This window comes from Apus apus, chromosome 1 (assembly GCF_020740795.1).
Source record: "Apus apus isolate bApuApu2 chromosome 1, bApuApu2.pri.cur, whole genome shotgun sequence".
Classification (NCBI taxonomy): domain Eukaryota; kingdom Metazoa; phylum Chordata; class Aves; order Apodiformes; family Apodidae; genus Apus; species Apus apus.
Window position 1 is genome coordinate 71,503,957 of NC_067282.1, and position 18,438 is coordinate 71,522,394.

Genomic DNA, 18,438 nt, shown 5'->3' on the forward strand with positions numbered 1-18,438 from the left:
CTTCCACGCTTCAGGCTTGGAACGGCTCTGACTTTTCCAGCAACAGGTTCCAGGAGGGAAGGAAACGGCAGGATAACCTGTCACCACGCCGCAGCCATCTCAAGCAAGAGAGCTGGAAAAGATGAGCCAAGTTTTGTCTAGTTCATTTCCTTGCCTTGAACAAGGACAGCACAAAATTAGCCCCTAGAGGAAAAACTCTCATGCACCGATGGTAATTACGTTTGGCAGAGGAGGAAATAACATCTTTAATTGACCGTTTCAGATTTATCACAGGTAGTCTACCAGTGGATGAGACACGTCCACCGATCCTCACGGAGCTTCAGCCTGCTCAAAAAAAGAACACGCATTCCTCTAGAATCACACAGGTGTCAGAGAAACAAACCCCCACGTTTGGCTCCGAGTCCCGCAGCTCCCCGCCCGCCGCACGCCTGACGTTTACATTCCTGTCAAACCCGGCAGGGCACGCTCACCTCCCAGCGTTCGACAGAACTGGCATGTCCACACTGCCCTCCCTCCCCGCTAGCCGCCCCCCCGTGGCCTGCCAGGCCTCCAGGGCTTCCCCAGGCTCCGTGGCTACCTGCCACCCCAGGGACCGGGCCCACCCTCCTGCCACACAGCCGCGGGATTCGGCCTTGTCCCTCAGCGCGGCCCGCCAAGCCCTCCCGGGTGCCCTTTCCCCGCCGGCCCCCTGCGTGAGGGACGGCCTCAGGGAGGGAGAAGGCTCTGGCCGCCGCTGCTCACCCCAGGGCGGCCGCAGCTCCCCCCGATCACCCGCCCGGGGCCGCGCCCCGCACCGCCCGCCCGCAGCGGAGGGGCGGGGCAAGCGCCGAGCGGGCCCGCTGATTGGCCGAGAGGAAGGAAGGGGGCGGTGCTCCCGGCAGGCCCTGCGCACTTCCCGCCGCCGTGTCGCTATGGCAACGCGGTGAGCCGCGCGGCCTAGCCCGGCGCTGTCATGGCGGAGCCCGGCGCGGCGGTGAGTGGCCCCGGAGGGCGGCGGCTCCGGCGGCTCCGGGCCCTCCCCGGGCCCTCCCCGCCACACGGCGCTGAAGCCCCGCTTCTCTGCTTCTCCCTAGGAGCGGCGCTGGCTGCAGGCGGCTCGGGACTTCGCCCGCCGAGCTCTCCCTGCCCGCGAGGGGCCTGGCGGGCTGGAGCCGCCGCCGCTGGACGCGGTGCTGCGGTGTCTGCGGAGCGCGGTAGGCGGGGACCTGCCGCTCGGCTACAGGTAGCGGCGGGGCAGTGGGGGGAGACGAGAAAAGGCGAGAGGGATGAGGGGACGGAGCGGTGTCCGCCTTGGGCCTGGTGCGTGCGCGGCACGTTCCCGTGGGGCCTCCCCGCCCCCTCCTGCCCCGTTCCCCCGGTCACGGAGCCGGCAGGGTCCTCCCGGCAGCTCGGCACGCCGGCTAGAGCAGCAGCCGCCGGCAGGCGGGCGCAGCTCCGTCGTGTGCGATGCCTGCCCCGGATGCTCGGGGTGGGAGGGGTGTTGTCGGGCTGGGTAACCGCACGGCTTTTCTTGGCTTCCACGCGCCCCCGATCGCCCTTGCGGTATGATTAAGCACCGTATCTGCTGGTCTGTGGTAGGCAGAGTGTGTAACCAAAGTAGGGCATCTCGCTGCGAGTGAGCTGCTGAGCTGCACGGTGTTAGCACGCCGGCTTCCCGGCTGGATCCTGCTGTTTTGCTTCTGGGCGTGGGTGCCGAGGCTGTTGGCCAGCTGAGGCCTGCCTGCAGGTGTGTGGTCTCACAGAGGGGGAATCTAGGGGAGTGTGGTCCAGGTATTAGTTGGTAAAAGGCTGTTGGGGGCTTACCATTGTGAAGAACAGGCAACTGGCCGGGAGAGATTGAGATTGGAAGGTGTGGCTCATCTGGATCTATTTCGCTATTGCTTGAACTTGTTTTAGGAGAATGTCTGCTAAAACCCCTGGTGCAGCTGGTTTTGGGATGAAGGCCAGTTGGAACTCATTAGGGATTTGTGGCCTTTAATTTTATACTAGTAATTTATAAATGTAGATGGTAGGTCTTTCACACCCCCTAAACTGATCTCACAAGCAATTTTTTTCTATAGACTATGTTTAAACCAGTTTGGTTTATATTCAGGGGAATTCATAGAGAAGAGTTGAAGATAATTGATATCTGTCTTGTTTGAGGCCAATGGTTTGTTTGGGAGCAGCACAGTTAACCATGGTGCTTGGGAGCACCAGAAGAGGGTACAATTCTCTGTATGTGGTGACCAGAATCCAGTGTGGTGCTGTAGTCTTGGTTTCTTAAAAGCAGTCAGCACGTGTGATGAAAACATGAGCAGCACTGTGTTCTTCTTGTAGATCAGGTATCGGTATTCATCCCAGTGCTCCTCTGTCTCTGAGAATGGAACACTTGCTTATAACCTTTTCACCTAATCTTCCTTCTGTTCAGATTCCTGCCAAATACGCAACAGAAGTACCTGCATGAAGTTATGTCTTCTGATTATTATTTTTTTAAATATAAATACTATTCATAGCTGATTCAGACCCATCACTTGTCTAGACTTTTCTCTGTCTTTGAACTTTTGATACCTGACTAACACATGAAACTCTTCAAGTTCATACCTTCTGAATTTGGTTATGTCCTGCTACTGAGCAAGTGGGTGTTGAATATCAGTAAATAGATCTCCAGTTTCACAACCTAGATTTGTCAGCTAAACTCACTGGAAACAAGTACCAAAATCACTAGCTGGAGACCAGTTTGTATTCACTCCCTCAGTCTTGATGTTATCATGGACACAGGACTTGCTTTGACTCTCAAGCATAGAGAGCCAGAATATAAACAATTATGATGAATGTTGCCATGATCATATAAATAGTGAAAAGCTTACAATCCAGAGAGGATGCTGCCTTGTTTTCTCATATTCAGTACTATGATCACTCTGAGCATGATAGATCCTAAGCTGCAGACAGCCCTACATGTGGTTGATTTAATGTTACATCTCCTCCTTTCCTGCTCTCCCCAAAGCCAGGAGGGTAGGTGGAAAGATTCAGGGCTAGCTCAGCTGTGTCCTTGTAAGTGAAGGCCCAGTCTAAGATTACCATCTCGTTGTCTCTCAGCTTTGCATCATGTAAGCTATCCACAGGAGACTTTGTTCTACCACTGTCTCAATCTTCATCTAGAAATAGTTCAGCCTTGTTTTTGCTACACTTCAGCACTTCTTAGCACTGGATGACGGAATGAGTCTGTATTTACATGTGTTTGTTACTGATATGTAAACTGTGTTGAGCTGCTGATGGGATTTTCTCGCTGAGTCTCTCATTCCAGATAAAAGTGTCTGAACTAATAACTATTCTCCCTGTCACCTCCTCCCACACGTACTTGAAACTATGTTCCATTTTATCAATTCTATTATTATTATTTTTTCCAAGTCATCTGTGTGCCTGCTCAGGTGACCATAGTAGCAGAGGGTCACTCTTTTTGGTGAGGATGCTCAAACAGAACATGTTGACTGAGCTGAGAGAGATCCCTAACAAATGCCATTGGAGGGGTTAAAGCAAACTTTGTCCACTGTGGTGATCACAGTCATTCCCAAACTTTGCAGACTGAGTTTTTTCTGTGGTCTTCCTTTGCTTTTCTTTCCAGTTTCATCTCCATCTCTGACCTACAGCGTCAGCAGTGCACACCATGCTGCAGCCACCTGACCTGGAGCACTAATGAATTCAAAGAATGGTCCCATCGAGGACAAGATTCTTTACCCATGTACAGTGCTTTGCCAAGGAGTTACCTGATTTTGGTTGGCTATTTAACAGATGGAAGGCAAGAGGACAAAGAGAAATTGGTAGATGGTTGCCTATATGTGAAAGACAGTACTGGGATAATTCCATGTGAGGTATGTGCTCAGTTTGAGGCTTTCTGTATTCATTCCCACTTCTGGGGCAGTGTTGCAGTCTACCAAGGGCTTCAGTTGGAAATAACACATCTGTGTAACAGGTGGGGTAACAGCAAGCTCAGCTCCTGGGGAGAGGACAGAATATGTCAAATTTGTCATTGCTAGGAGAACAAATATTGAATGCACTGGACTGGAAAAAAGAGACAGCCTAATGTACAGTTCTGTTAAATTCTCAACAGTATGAGGTGGCCTGGGAGAGCTGGAGGTCATAGCACTAGCCTCTATTTGTTGTTTTCCAACTAGTGGTGCAGAAATAAATTTCTGGAGAGTTGTGCTGGGTGTTCAGGGATGCATTGATGACAACTTCAGGAAATAATAGCTTGCATGATAGTGGTGTTGAATTTAAAGCCTTCTGAAGGTCATAGCAAGGGGGATCTAGGTAGGCAGTAACCCCTGGAGTGGTGATGAAAGAGCACCAAGGTTGTGTTTCCAAGGAGGTGAAGACAAGGAAAGAGCTATGTTGGTATAAACTTCTAACTGAAAATGCAGGGGGAGAGAAGGCAGGTGAGAATTTTACGAAAATAAACACATAAAATAAGCACATAACTAAGCCTTGAAGTGAATTAGTTGTCACCTCAGCAAATCTGTTCCAGACTTGCATCTGGAAGGACAGAAGTTCTCCATGCAAGATAGGAGAGTGGGCAGAAGACGCTGCTCATTTAGTACTGAAGCCCAGCAGGAGACCAAGAGTTTGTGATGTGTATGGAAAGGCAGATTAGTAATGAACATTGTAAGTAGTGCTGAGAAAAGATACTGTAACTCATAGAATCGTAGAATGGTTTAGGTTCAAAAGGACCTTGAAGAACATCAGGTTCCAACACCCTTCATGGTCAGGGACATCTCCCACTAGATCAGGCTACTTGAAGCCCCATCCAACCTGGCCTTGAACACTTCCAGGGAGGGAGCACACACAATTTCCCTGGGCAACCTGTTCCAGTGTCTCACCACCCTCACAGGAAGGAATTTCTTCCTTATGTCTAATCTAAATTTCCCCTCATCCAGCTTAAAACCGTTACCCCTTGTCCTATCACTAGAAGCCCTTGTAAAAAGTCCCTCCCCAGCTTTCCTGTAGGCCCCCCTAAGGTAGTGGAAGGAAGACCTGTGTAAGGTCTTCCTGGAACCTTCTCTTCTCCAGGCTGAGCAGCCCCAACTCTGTCAGCCTGTCTTCGTAAGAGAGGTGCTCCAGCCCTCAGATCATGTTTGTGGCCTTCCTCTAGACTCACTCCAAGAGCTCCATGTCCTTCCTGTGTTGAGGGTTCCAGAACTGGACACAGTACTCCAGGTGGGATCTCATGAGTGGCATTTCAAGCTTTTATCTCTTTATCTTTCATCTTAGCTCCTGCATTTTGAACTTGAGTGGCTGGAGTCACTGTTTCTCTTCCCAAGCTGGTCGTACATACCACAGACAGACCAGCATGCGGGGTATATGGAAATCCTGATGGATCCAGTGCCAGTAAATCTCCCAAAGGAAGTACCAGACAGCATTCCAGTTGCCTACCCTACAGCAGTGGAGCCACTGCTTACCTCCAGGTAAACACCTAGTGAGCTCAACTCCATCATACACTGTTGCTCTGGTTTGGCAGGTACCATGAAGAGCATTTGGCTTAGGAAGAGCCAAATTCTATTTCTGCCACCAGTGGGAGGGTAATGTTGAGTGGTGGAAGTAGGAGTTACACAATAAAGCCACTTTTCCTTAATTAGCTGTTTTCCAGGTCTTTACTGAAAGATTTTATTCTGTATTTTGACAAAATAGACCAGTTTCAATTACTTCTGGATGTGTTTTAATACTACAGAAAGGACATAAGAAAAAAGTGATTATTCAACCTAAAATTCACTATTTTGGTTAGCAGAACTCTTTTGGTTCATTGTAGGTTAAAAAAAAGTACTATTGAAAGTAATTCCAGATTTTAATATGAAATTCATATACACCGCTAATCAAGGTCTTATCGGATTGCTGAGATAAAGGTGCCAGTTAAATGTCAGCTGATAAGAGTGTTGACTTTTGTGGAAATAATACTTGGTGTATTTGAAAATGTAGCCCATGAAATTGCAAATATTACTGAAAATTATAATTTCAGGTTCTTCTAGATCATGTTTTATCATCTTGAGTAGACAATTCTTGGAGTAACTTCATAACAATAAAATGTCACTTGTCAGGATGCTTACGTTTCGTCGTTTCTTTTTAGTTTTCTTTTGTTTTAATTGTGATTATCTGCTTGTAAGACACTTACTTCAGACTTAAGTGTTTGATTTAGCTCAATAGACCTTTCCAAACAAGAAAACTCTTAACTTATTTCAGTGTACACTCTCAGGCTTTTAACATAAAGTTCCTCTGCTATTCCCTGACATCTGACCAGTTTGCCATGTTCCTTCTTTAAAAATGTTGTAACTAAAGTGCTGGTACTAGTGTGTGTGAATGTCCTGGTGTTTCTTTTTTTTAAAAGTCAGCCAGATAATTGTTTGTATGTTTTAGAATCAATAATGTGTTTGTTTAGAGTAAGTGAGATGGTTATATTCAAGTTCAGTAGTTGAAATTAAAGTGACAAACGAAATGACAAACTACTAAATTTTTCTTTTTCATTTTTTGAAATGAAAGTTTGAAATTACGAACAGAAATTACTAAAGAAATGTCACCTCTCTCCTCTCATCTGCTCTCAGTTTTGCTGCTCTTTCACCTTTTGCCAAGTTTGTTAGGAAGACTCAGTATTGTTGCTTTCAGGATTCTTTTGTTTATAGGCTTAGAGCTTCCACAGTGTCACATTGCATGAATCTACAAAGTCTTGAGTTCTCTTTTCTGCTGAAGAATTTCTTGTGGCTTTTTTTTTTTTTTTTTCCTTTTGGCCTATAATTAGCTTCTTGTGTGTGGTGAACCTTTTTATAATCAGGCTGTTGTAATGGAACATGTGTATCTGTTGAACACAATCCTACTGTCTTTAAGTATTACAGTTTTTTCATATCAAACGGTTTTAGTGATAAAAATTAAAGTAAGTCTTTTGTAGCCACTGTTTTGAAAATCTCACTGAGAAGTGGTCCATGTTACCCTGTTGGATCCTTCATTTCCAGAAGGTGTATGCTGCATATTTGTTTCTTTTGCTTTTGAGATACTTTTGAGTTCTTCTTTCATCTCCAATTTCCTTTGTCTCTTCAATTGCCCTCTAGGATTCCATGTAAGAAAAGGTCAAAGCTCACTGTGGCAGGTGAATTAGTCAGACTGGGGCCTCTCCTTTGTATTCGTCACAAGACATTCTTCTTTTTGTTTCTGAAGTGCTTCACCTCAGCTGTTTGGGTCCCTGTGCTGGTGCAGGTAAGTCCTTGGAATTTTGTTCACAAATTCACTGTCTCTAGCTGTGTATGTGCTAGCTGATTAATTCTTTGAAGCTTGCTCTTGACTTCCCGGCTTGATTTATTCCCCTTTTAGCAGTGATTCTTTAGTATTATTAGTATTATTATGTGCATCCTACAGTAGTCCTGTATATAAGAAGCCTAGTTCTGTGCCCTGCGGTTGCAGTGTCAATGAACATCTTGCAGATATCACCCTTTTTCTAAGGATGTGAGGCAGTCATCTGAAGGAAAAATTCCTTTTTTGGGGGGGTTATTAGGGTTGGGAAGAGTTAGGGTTTTTTTTCCAGTGCACAAAATGCTAATTCCACTTTTGGTTTCTCTGCTCTAGAAGTCCAGCCAGCTGGCATGGCATCATACCCTCCAGTTGGGTCACAGGTACTCAATAACAGGCCTGAGTATGTCCAGCCTGAAGAAATCTGGACTAAGGATGTTTGTCACCAGTGTTTCTTCCTGCCTTCTGCCCTACCGTGCAGAGCAGATGAGGGAGCAGCCACTGGACAGTGTTTGGCAAGGAGAATATACTCAGTCTTCTTTCCTTGAGACTGCTGAGCAGCTCAGTGATTCCTTGGAGCTGGGAGTTGAAGAGGAGAGGCCGGGATCAACCAAAGAGTCCAAGATCATTTCGTATTTGGTAAGGATTCATAGAGTTAGCCTTCACCCACTCATTCCATAGAGTTTCAGCTCCTGGCCTGCAAGGTTTTATTTTCATCATTAATCTATTTCCATGTTGTTCAGGTTTCTGAGTCTTTCATGTTCTTCTGTAACTTTCTGTTTGCTTTCTATTTAGGGAACTATCACCAAAGTACTCAACGTACAAGCTGGTCTCTTTTTACTGGATAACAAAGTCTGCTTGTGCCTTGCTTACCAGCAGATGTTGCATTCTGCACGTGGACTCCGACCTGGAGCATGTGTAGAGGTAAGTTGTGAGACTTAGAAAGCATTTGGTGGAAAAGGTTTGGGCCTTGGGTATGGCTCACAAGTGTGGGGATCAACAGAAGACTAGGGAACATGGGAATTATTTCAGCAAGTATCTGGAACAAAATTGAGGGTCATGCTGTCTAGGCTTGGTCATGAGAGTCAAAATTATAACTGATTCCTCCCTAAGCAGTGTGGGGCCCCTCAGGCCCATTGGATTTATAGACAATCCAGCAGAGTGACAAAAGGTTTAGGGTGGGTTGATGGTTTTGGGGAGTGGTGGCAGATCAGCTGTCTCCTCTCTTAAATTGTGTATCTGTGTATCTCAGCTCATCGATGTCCACCTCCTGCAGAAGCCTCTGCTATCCTTCCCTTTTGTTGTACTTGGTGCTTGCCTGAGCAGCACTGTTTTGCTGAAGAGTTTTTCAAGGCTCAGCACCCCCTACCAGCCTCCAGCCTCTTCAGGAAATCTGTACCTACAGCTGCTCTTCCGCTACAATCTTGGTATGCCACTTTACCTCTGGCTGGTGAGCCTCTTGGAGACATTTGTGGAGAGGTGAGGACACTTCTTCTGAAGTCAGGTGATACATAAATGGCCTTTGTAGGCTACCTGGGTGTCTTCTAGACCAAGGGTTCACAAAATGACTCTGCTTGGATACTAGCAGCCACAGCAATTGTTTCTAGTGTACTGGCCTAAGTAACCCATTAATCTAGATTGCACATCGTGTCCAGTTGCTTGTACCTTGTAGTTGCTCTTACAAGAAAATCCTGTCCATTTTTCAAGTGCATGTTCTGTAAGCCCACTGCTCTTGGGAAGCTGCAGCACTCCAGAGCATGCCTAGGAAGTTTTGTTCTGAAATACAGAAGCACTGTAGGGATGTGTGCCTACCAAGATGGTTTGCTTGGCAAATTAAGGTGGTCACTGAGGCTGGAGCTGCAAGCTGCTGCTACAACCATATCACAACCAGTCTAAAGGCTCTTGTTTGCTGGCTGCTCACAGGAGCAGCAGCAGCTGCTCAGCACATCACTTTGAGATCTTCTGAGTATTGCCAGTAGTGTAAGCATTTGTTTGAGAGCCTCCATCGTAGCAGATTTTCTTGTACATGCCTATCTCTGGGTCTTCCAGATGGTTTCCTGCCCTCCCTGTTGGCTGTGCTCTGTTTGCATGATAGCTGTGTGCCAGATTCTGCATTTACTTCTGTGGTCTGTTACTGAAAACATTTGTGTTTTTTCTTGGAAGAGTAATGGTTGATCACTGTAACTGCTGCCTTGGACTGTAAAAACTAAAACGTATATATTTAATCTCAGGCAGTCAAGTAGCAATTTATAGAATGCTCAGTCTTCATGTGCTTTAATGGCACTGAGGAATTTTTACTATGCTTTCCAATAAAACAGCTTCAGTTTTGCCCTGGGAACGAAGCTAGTTTTAAGTTTCAGGTTTTATTACCTTTTTCACTTCCTTTAAATATGGTTGCCAAGTCCTGCTACAGCTCAATAGCTGTTCTAGTGAGTTAGCTCCTTCTCTTTTTATTTGAGCTTGCTTTCTGTTATTAAGTGTGTCTTGAACTGGAAGCCTCATCACTTCTAGGAATCCAAAAGCAGTGAGCTCAACTTCTGAAAGGAATGCAACATGGAAAATACTGGAACAAGAGCAATCTGTGACTGTTTCAGTCTTGTGATTTTTGCATCCTGTGAAAGAGCCTCCATGTATACCTAGCATAAGTAATCATATCAAGCTTAGCTAAAATGCATGGAGAGCCAGTTCTGCTACTTAGTGGGAGATTATTTTGGGGTGGGTTTTTTTTTTCACTTGGGTTTTGAGATTTTGCCAGTCTGTTAATTTCTGTATATTTTCCTGTAGCTTGTCTGCTTGCCTGACATAAATCTGCATCACCCTTAAAGGTTCCTTTTTTTTTTTTTAATCACTTGCATGTTCTTTTTACATTCTCCTTAGCTTTTGCCCTGCACAGCATGTTCACTCATAACAAGCAGAGAGAATCCCTGACTTACATGCAAAACCCACTAAGAAGTGAGGACTGCTTATGCTTCTGTGTTGTTTTTGTTTTTTTTTTTTTTCTTCAGGTTTTCTTGTTTCTGTGGGCACCATCGACTGTTACATATGCACCAAAACCCTGGAGCTGCTGAGAAGTTTCTTGTCCCCCTTCTGCAAACTGTGGTGCCCAATAGAGAGGAAGCAAGAGATATTTATAATGAAATCCTAGGAAAAACACACCACTGTCCCCTGCAGAAGGTGAGTAAATACTCGTTGTGCTTTTTCCTGTTTGTTTGATGGGAAGAAATTCAGCTGGTTCATTCTTTCTTTCTTTTTCCTTAGTATTTGACCCTGAATCCTCCATGCCAGGCCCCATCTTTGTCTGCAGTTTGGCATGTGGCAGAACAGAAGAGCTGGGAAGGCTTCAGCCCATCACAGCTGCTCTCCCCCCTGGAGGCACAGCACATGGGCACCCAGGAACTGAACCGCAGACTGGCCTGGTCCTACTGCACACTATCAGCAGGAAGTTTCCAGCCCCGACTAGTAAGTGCCTTGTTTCCTTCACTGTCTGTGTCTTTAGAATTCCCAGTTCTCCTTATGCCATCCAGCGCTGTGTCTGATGCACACCTGTCCCTCCTGTTAGAGAATAACTGCTGTTTTCACCTGTGGTGTGTTGAGCACAGGCTGCATTTCAGCTGCTGCTACACACACTTGGATTTATAGCTTTTGAAGATGGGAAGGGTTTGATGCTCTTTGCAGCTTCCTTTCTGTTGCAGGTACTACTGGGTGTGCTGAGAGTCTCCTCCAGGAGCAGTTCCCTCCAGCTGCAGGACAAGAGTAGCACACTTCCCTGTGTGATATCCCAAAAGGATGGTAGCCCCTTTGCCCATACAGCTTTCATAGGTATGTGTCGCTAAGCTAAATTTGAGAGTGCTGAGCTTTTGTTTTTCTGCCATTCAGCTCAAAAATAAGGAAGAGGAGGCTTGGTATGGAGATGCTGAACTGACACTGCCTGGCCTTGTGACTTTAAAATGAGGAAATGAAGCTTACTGGGTTTATGTTCAATTTTTGTTAGCTCAGCTCTGTTCTCTGATGTGCTTGCAGGATCGCTCTTGCAGGTGGAAAACTACCAGCTCATAGTGGAGAGATTCCTTCAGACTGATTTTCCCTCCTGGGAGCACCTGGCAAATCTGGAGCACGTGAGGGAGAAAAAACACAGGTAAGTCCCTTTATTCAGTGCACTAGTAAAATCTGCACTCTCCACTTCCACAACTATTTTGGACTGTGGTAAAGCTGCTTATCACATAGTGTTTCACTGCCAAAGCAACTGTCCTTTGATATTTGCAAAAAAGGAGAACTTCATTGGCAGCAAGCCCACCATCTCCATTTTGTTCACAATATACTCAACCTGCTAGCTGCCCTCCACTTCCCCCTTCCCTGCTGCTCTTGCTAAATACCTGTGGAGAACTCACTGGAAGTGCTTTTCCCAGATAACTGCTTGTTTCAGACAGCCACCATCAGCAACAGGGAGTTTCACTGCTACCGTTTGTCGTTTCAGTGTCTATGTGCAGTTCTACTTAGAGGATGTTCAGGTTCTCCGTGCTGCTGAAGGACAAATCCAGGAAGATCTTGGGGGTGGAAACAGCTCCTCTGGGAGGAAGAAGGATGATGGCAGCTTAACATCTGAGCTGAAAACCCCAGAGGCAAAAATGCTGAAACTGGAGGATCCCGAGCCAGATACTCACAGAGATGAGAACTGTCAGGAGTCCCAGAACAACACTAGAAGAGCCAGCTGTGTGTCTCGCCTATTCTTGGTTACCCAGAAGGAGGGTCTTATGTTACGCAATTACGGTCTACCCAGAGAAGAAGATGGAAAAGGATGGGAGCTGCAGCACAGTTTCCAAGCCACTGTGCTATGGCTGGGCAGACCTCGGCTCTGGAGCCACCCCAGAGAAGTGAGGAATCTACCAAAGCTGGAGAAGATGAGCTGTGATGGAGAAGAGGGCATGACACGGCAAGAAGTGAGGCAGGAGGCAGCTTTGGGGTGTGGTTAGATAAGGCTGCAGGCTGGCTTCTCCAGGAGCCTGTGTGACAATGAAGTATTTATATTCTTGATCAATGAGAGAGTTATTTTTGTGTTTGGTATAGATGTATGTTGACACAGGCAACTTTCTTGGAGCACCCCAAGGGAGTTCCATCTCCTCCCTCGTATCTTCCTGTAAATGCATCCACCGCTTTCTCTTATCCTTGGTGGTGCTAACATACTTCTCAATCAAGACATCCTCTGTTGGGCTTGCTCTCCTTGTGCTGGATTTTTAATTTCCTAATTCTTTCCTAACACTTCTCATCACTTCTTTTTTTCTCTCTCCCCCTCCCGTACCAGGCACTGCTGCTCTTTATGGGGAAGTCTCTACGATGGTTTCCGTTTCTGCATCTGGATGGACTGTATCACTTCATTGTGCCCCACTGCTCGGTAAGAGAAAGTGTGTCTTGCTCTTTCCTCATGGAGACTTTTGTTGAACTGCATGTGGGAGTTGAGGAGTCAGGGGGTGACTAAGCTCTTTTTGAAGTTTGGAATTCCCATCCATCTTGTCAAGAAACTCCCCAGTTCTGTGTTCGGTTCAAATTCTCAGAGCTCTGAGCTGAGTGGATTTTTTTTTTTTCCTCTCTAAAACATTGTTTTTCAGTGGCCCTTTTTTCCTATATAGCTTTCTTCTTCTTCACTTAATAGTCTTCTTTCTTGCCTTATTAACTCTTTTCTCAGGACTTGGAAGTGTTTGACAAGCTCTGCTTACCACCTGTGCCAGTAAAATTCTTGAGCAGGTCATCCTGCCCCTTGTGCCTGCCTGTCCAGGATACCTGGCATTTAAAGCATGAAACATGGATCTCCTGCCTGCCTGAGCACCAGGTATGCAAGTTCTTTATTGCTCTGGGCTTTCACAGGTGACTTTTATATCTCTCCAGAACTAGCTCAAAAAATTATTCATACAGAATGTCTTGTTGATTAGACCATTCTGCTCTAAGCTCCATCAAAGACTGCTGCTGGGCTTCACATTTGCCTGCCTCAGAATTAATGTGGGGAGGAACCATCTGTTGCTTGACATAGCTCTAAGCAGAGCAGAGCTTCTATTTTCTGCTCTAGCTGGGGATAGCTATAAACTGCAGTGTCTCCCCCACTTCTAGCTGGCAGCAAGGGCAGTGCTGACAGGCATGGACCAGAGAATTTCCTCCATTCCAGAAGTACTTAGCAACAGGTATGTTGGTCTGCCCTAAATTAGATGTGACTGTGTCTTAGGGAATGGGTGAGCATTTGTCTTTATTGCAGACAGTACTTCATTAAACAATGATGAATTGTCCACCTTAGGAATATGGTTTGGAAATCTTCCTATGTGCAAGTAATCCAGGCTGCCCCCCATCCTGTTTATCACAGCTAAAAGGATTTCAGGTGACAAGACGGCAAAATGGTGTTCAGAAAAGCTTTGAGCTACTACTGGTGTGCACTAGGTCCAAAGGTCTCTGCTAAATTCCTGTCAGAAGTGGAAACTGGCACAGCAGGGAAAATGAGGCTGAATGTGTGATGGTTTCTTATTCTTTTTTGAGAGTCTTAGCATAACTTGTACAAACAAATACTAGGGTTAGAAGTTTTTCTGTTCAAACCACGTTTAATCTGGGGTGATATCCATGCACACCAAAATATTCACCAGTGCCTTATGGTAAACTGAGTTTTTATTTTCTTGGTGTCTTCCTCTAGTTAAGAAAAACAATTGGAAGTTAAACAGATAGGAAGGCTATAATGTCTCTCCCTTTTTCTTCTTTGCTGCTGAGCCTGAAAAAGCAGAAATTAAGCTAAAGGAGCCTCTTGTCCTGGGGTGGGAGGGGATACACTGCAGCAAGCTGCCTTCGGTCTAGTAGCTCAGGTGCTCAAGGGCAGGTTCCCCTGAAACTGAACTCAAGCAACAGCATTCCAGTCTGTCCTTTGTGGCAATCTTGAAGTCAGGCCTTCTTCATCTCGCTTTGTCTTCAGGCAGGACAGAAAACCTGGTCTGCTCTCAGTTTCACAGGTTCCCTTGTTTCTTTCTCCGGTGACATAGTGGAGAGGACCTTGTGTGCCTCTCCCAAGAATGAGAAGCCACCTGCAAATGTCAACCTTCAAAAGCAGAAAGGTAAGACTGGACAGCCTCTCAGGTAACAACAGATTGATTCTTGCTTCTGCTTCAGAGTGATAGTGCACTTGGCTGATCTGTGCTCCTGTATCTGAGAATAGTGGAAGTATGCCAGGATGTTGCATCCCACTGCATGTCAGAGGACTGGGAAACTACACTGCATGTGTTGGGGATGGGAATGGGAGTACTGTATCTGGAAAATCTGTGAGATGAAACAGCAATAGCCTCATTGTGATGGGAGGGAAAACACCTCTAGCAGGTCCAGACCAGTGACAGACTGTGCTACCTGCGTGTGAGTGAGCTCATGGTGTGTGTGATTCTGTGCCTCCTCAGGGAGTCTGCTAGCCAGGGAACACAGCGTGAAGCTCAGCGTCTCGGTTGCTCCAGGCTCCCCTGTTGTGCTGGATGTTTATATTGCTGCCACTTACCTGCAGCATCTCTGGGGGTTGCTGCCTGGAGCCAAGATCCTCTTCCAGAACTTGGAACGCAGAATCTCAAGGTACCCCTGTCTTAAGAGCTCTGAGGCCACAGCTCTGACCTCTCTTATTGTCTTCGAAACCATCTCCTTATCTGTCTTGTGAACTTGCCTCATCCCTTGTCCATAACTTCATGTCTCCCAATCCCTTACAACAAATGACTTTCCTATCACGTTAGAGATGAAGGTCAGCCCAGCCATCTCAAGACAACTAAGAGGTTTGGTTTCTACAAGCTCTTTCTGACATCTGTTCTTTCATATTGCAGATTCCGTAATGTTTATTGCACATACATTGCCTCCAGCTGTGTGAGCATCATATCTCTGCCAGCTTCTCGCCTATCTTTTCCTTCCAGGTTAGTCCAGGGTCTGTTCCCACCTTATGGTGTCCCAAGAAAAGTCAAGCTTCTCATATTCCTGTTTCTTCTAGTCTTGCAGGAGAAGCCTCATCCCCCTCACTAGTGTTTCTATCCAGCTTGCATCCTCACCTGCAAAACCTGCCCCAGGCACAGATCTTATGCCACTTGTCCTGTGTACTGACTCTGTCCCTGCAATGGGTTTGCTCACTTTGCAACAGTGTCTTCAAAGAGGTATTCAAGCTTCCATGGAGATAATTTGTGAGAACCTTTGCAGATTTTCTACTCCAACACAGCCTCTGCTACAATGTAGAAGTAATAAGAGCTCCTATCCCAATTCCAAAATCTTTTTCCGGTGTCTGAGAAGGACTTGCATATTAGAAAGGGACCAAAGTGACAACTGTTTAGATGTATCTGAGACCAGGCAGGTGGGCAACCAGGGTTGGGGGTGAAATGAGGACATTGATGGGGAGAATCCTGCTGTTTCAGTGCTCTGCTTTTCCCATGTTCACTGCTTTTGGGGGTTCAGCACCATACAGCAGGTGACTTTTCTCCCCATACAAACTCTTCCCAAGACACTCATTGGAAACGTGGGGAAGTTGTTTAATTTTTTTTCATGCCTAATTAGGGGAGGGTTAAAAGAAGCAGCTGCTCTTCCCCTTCTCTCTCTCCTATACCCATGCATACATAGCTGTAGCTTTACTCTTCCTTTAGGGGAGGTGCACCCGAAACAGTCCACCGTGTCCATCACACATAGGAGTGAGGCAAGCCAGTGCACGGTAAGCACTGTAGAGACTGGGTGTGGAAAGAGGTGGGGAGGAAGGAACAAGTAACACCACAGAGCGGAGGGGAAAATCCGATCAAGGATGGGGTGTGGACAGAGTAGCAAAGATAAGAGTTGTCTTCCCAGATGTGAACAAATCTCCCTCTCTCTTTACTGGCGTCCATTGTCTGGGATGTGACCTTTATGAGGGAGCCAGGTGTTGTGTTGACCTCCCTCCACATCTGTGCCTGCTGTCTCCATAGGGTGCTGGTGGAGGATGGAACAGGTGAAGCTTTGGTGCTGTGCAGGAACCAGCACGTGGCAGCAATGCTGAGCCTGAGCCTTCTCGAGTGGGAAGCTCTGCAGAACTGTGTGCAGAGCAGGGGCACAGTGTCCATCCAACATGGAGAAGCTACTGGCACAGGGGTGAGTGGATTCTGGCAGGGATTGCAGTGTGCTGGGCTGCAGGCGTTCCAGTGGCTCCTTGCCTCCCTCTACAATTCACTGGCAACACACCCTTTCCTTCCTCAGTGTGTAGAGGAACCTGAGGATCTCATTGCTTGCTACCTAAGGAGCCTGTGCAGGAGTCCTCTTATCTGTCGCCCTATCCTGCTGGATTTCAGCCTAGACAGGAAGGCCTCCAAGATCCCACAGACTGGTAAGCAAGCACTGTCGGCCTTTGTAATATTTAGTGTGGGAAGGAAGGGAGGAGCTGTCTCACCAGGCTAGGGAAGGAGAGCTGTCTTCACTGCCCACAAAGCAAGATCTTTGGAGGATTCCCATGGAATTGTGAATTCTGTAGTATAGAGCTAAGATATGATATGTCTTAGCAGAACCATGGTCACAAAAAATACAGAAATAACATTATAAAAATAACTGTCTACAACAAGATAATATATAACATCCAACAATATAATACATTAATTTTTCTACTTTGCACAGAAGCATCAAAAGAGTATTAAACTGTAGTTGAACAACTTGAAGCTTTTCCGTTCAAATTTATAGATACAGTTCCAGGAAAATATATCCACTAAACAACCAGGATAGTAATTGTTCTGAGGGATCAGTAAGGGAGGAGGTGGGGATTTTACGTGTGTGTGTGTATGTGTTTGTGTTTGTGGTGGTGGGAGAGAACACATTTTATTAGCATCCCCCTTTTGCCCTTCCATCCCAGATATGCTTACATCCTGTATTCATTAATCATGCTGTCCTTTGAGGTTTAGCAGTTGCCAAGCAGCTGCTGCAGGGCCTTCCCTCCCCCAGCAACTTCTACAGCTTGTGTGCTAGAGCAGAGCAGAAGCCCTGAACGGAGTTGTGACAAGTTTATCTCTTCCCTTCAGCTCCACTGCAGCTGAGAAATTTTCGGTGTGGTGAAGTGGAGTTTGTGTCACAAGTGGAACCTCGGCCAAACCTGCTGTGCCTGAATGTGCAGGAAGTGGAACAAGACACCTTAAGCTATCTGAACAGCAAGAGGATCATGAGGACATCAAGTCACTGCTGAGTGGGAACCACTGCTTAACATCTCTCCCAGTGGGAGAGGAATCACAGAAATACCTGCTGGAAGTGGGAGGTTTTTTTAAATCTCCTTTCCAGTGGGAGCACAGACACGTGAGCAAAGCATGAAGGGTGCAATCAAGAAGCTGCTCTGCCTTCTGTAATTCTTTGAATGGTCATTCTGGACCATTGTCTTCAGCAATACTGGGCTATGTTTTGGAAGAGATGTTTGTTACTTCCTACATGATAGCCATTGGTTTGGGTCTAGGGCACACAGTGTGTGTATTTTATGTGGTAGTATCTACTAAATAAAGCTCCTGAAATACAGTTCAGTGCTAAAATAGGTGGTGTTATTTAGAGTTTACTTGCTGTTTGAAGACTGCAGATCTTGGTTTAGGAGCCAGAGCCAGGCATTTTGCAGATCACTTATAAGTGATCTGCAAAGTATAAGTAAGTATACAGTTGCCACAGGGAGAAGTCTTATTAACCCAATTGAAATTATTAAAATTATATGTTCAAAGCATTTCCTTACTCCAAGAAGAGGAGAGTTAATAAGTTACTGTTTGGAGATTAAATCACAGGATTATACAGGCATTGTTTGGCAGCTTAACTAGCAGCCTGAATATTATGTGGGCCTGGTAATCAGAGTGAGGAGCTGTGATACAAATTCACAGCATGCTCCAGGCTGGCTGATCTGTTCCTGATTAGGAAGGGGGAGACTGCACGAGCACGTGCCAGTATCCATGGTGGCAGGCCAGGCTAGCTGATAAAACAGGTGGGTGATGGCCATTTGAGGAGATTCCTTCCCCATCTGCTTGCAGTAATGGCTGATTGTTCTGCACTTGCTTTTGGCAAAACAGCATCCACATCCTTCATCTTGTTCTGTAGGCTAGTAAATTCCATGCACAATTATTCCATGCCTTATTTGGGGTGTAGTCCTGGCAGCATGTTTGAACAGCTAACTGTGTTTGGGGTTTTTTGTTCAGTGCTTCCCCCCTGCCATTCCCCCTTAATTTGGGTTTTTTTATTCAA

General features: G+C 46.2%; 1 protein-coding gene across 6 annotated transcripts; it reads left to right on the forward strand.

Annotated features, from left to right (window-relative positions):
• Positions 1-920: 920 nt before the first annotated feature.
• Positions 921-17,733, forward strand: CTC1 (CST telomere replication complex component 1). 6 transcript variants are annotated; one of them, XM_051613176.1, is made up of 24 exons: positions 921-973; positions 1,074-1,222; positions 3,602-3,848; positions 5,245-5,438; positions 7,068-7,212; positions 7,579-7,881; positions 8,038-8,166; positions 8,495-8,721; positions 10,248-10,416; positions 10,501-10,701; positions 10,935-11,061; positions 11,263-11,377; positions 11,717-12,179; positions 12,542-12,631; positions 12,923-13,066; positions 13,342-13,412; positions 14,212-14,321; positions 14,655-14,820; positions 15,063-15,149; positions 15,224-15,383; positions 15,864-15,928; positions 16,176-16,338; positions 16,444-16,570; positions 17,253-17,733. In XM_051613176.1, the coding sequence occupies exons 1-24, from the start codon at positions 953-955 to the stop codon at positions 17,411-17,413; spliced, it is 3,834 nt and encodes a 1,277-aa protein (XP_051469136.1). In that variant the 5' UTR covers positions 921-952; the 3' UTR covers positions 17,414-17,733. The 6 variants fall into 6 exon arrangements, with proteins under 6 accessions (XP_051469136.1, XP_051469119.1, XP_051469127.1 ...); XM_051613159.1 differs by having other exon boundaries at positions 16,176-16,570; XM_051613167.1 differs by having other exon boundaries at positions 14,709-14,820; positions 16,176-16,570.
• The last annotated feature ends 705 nt before the right edge of the window (positions 17,734-18,438 follow it).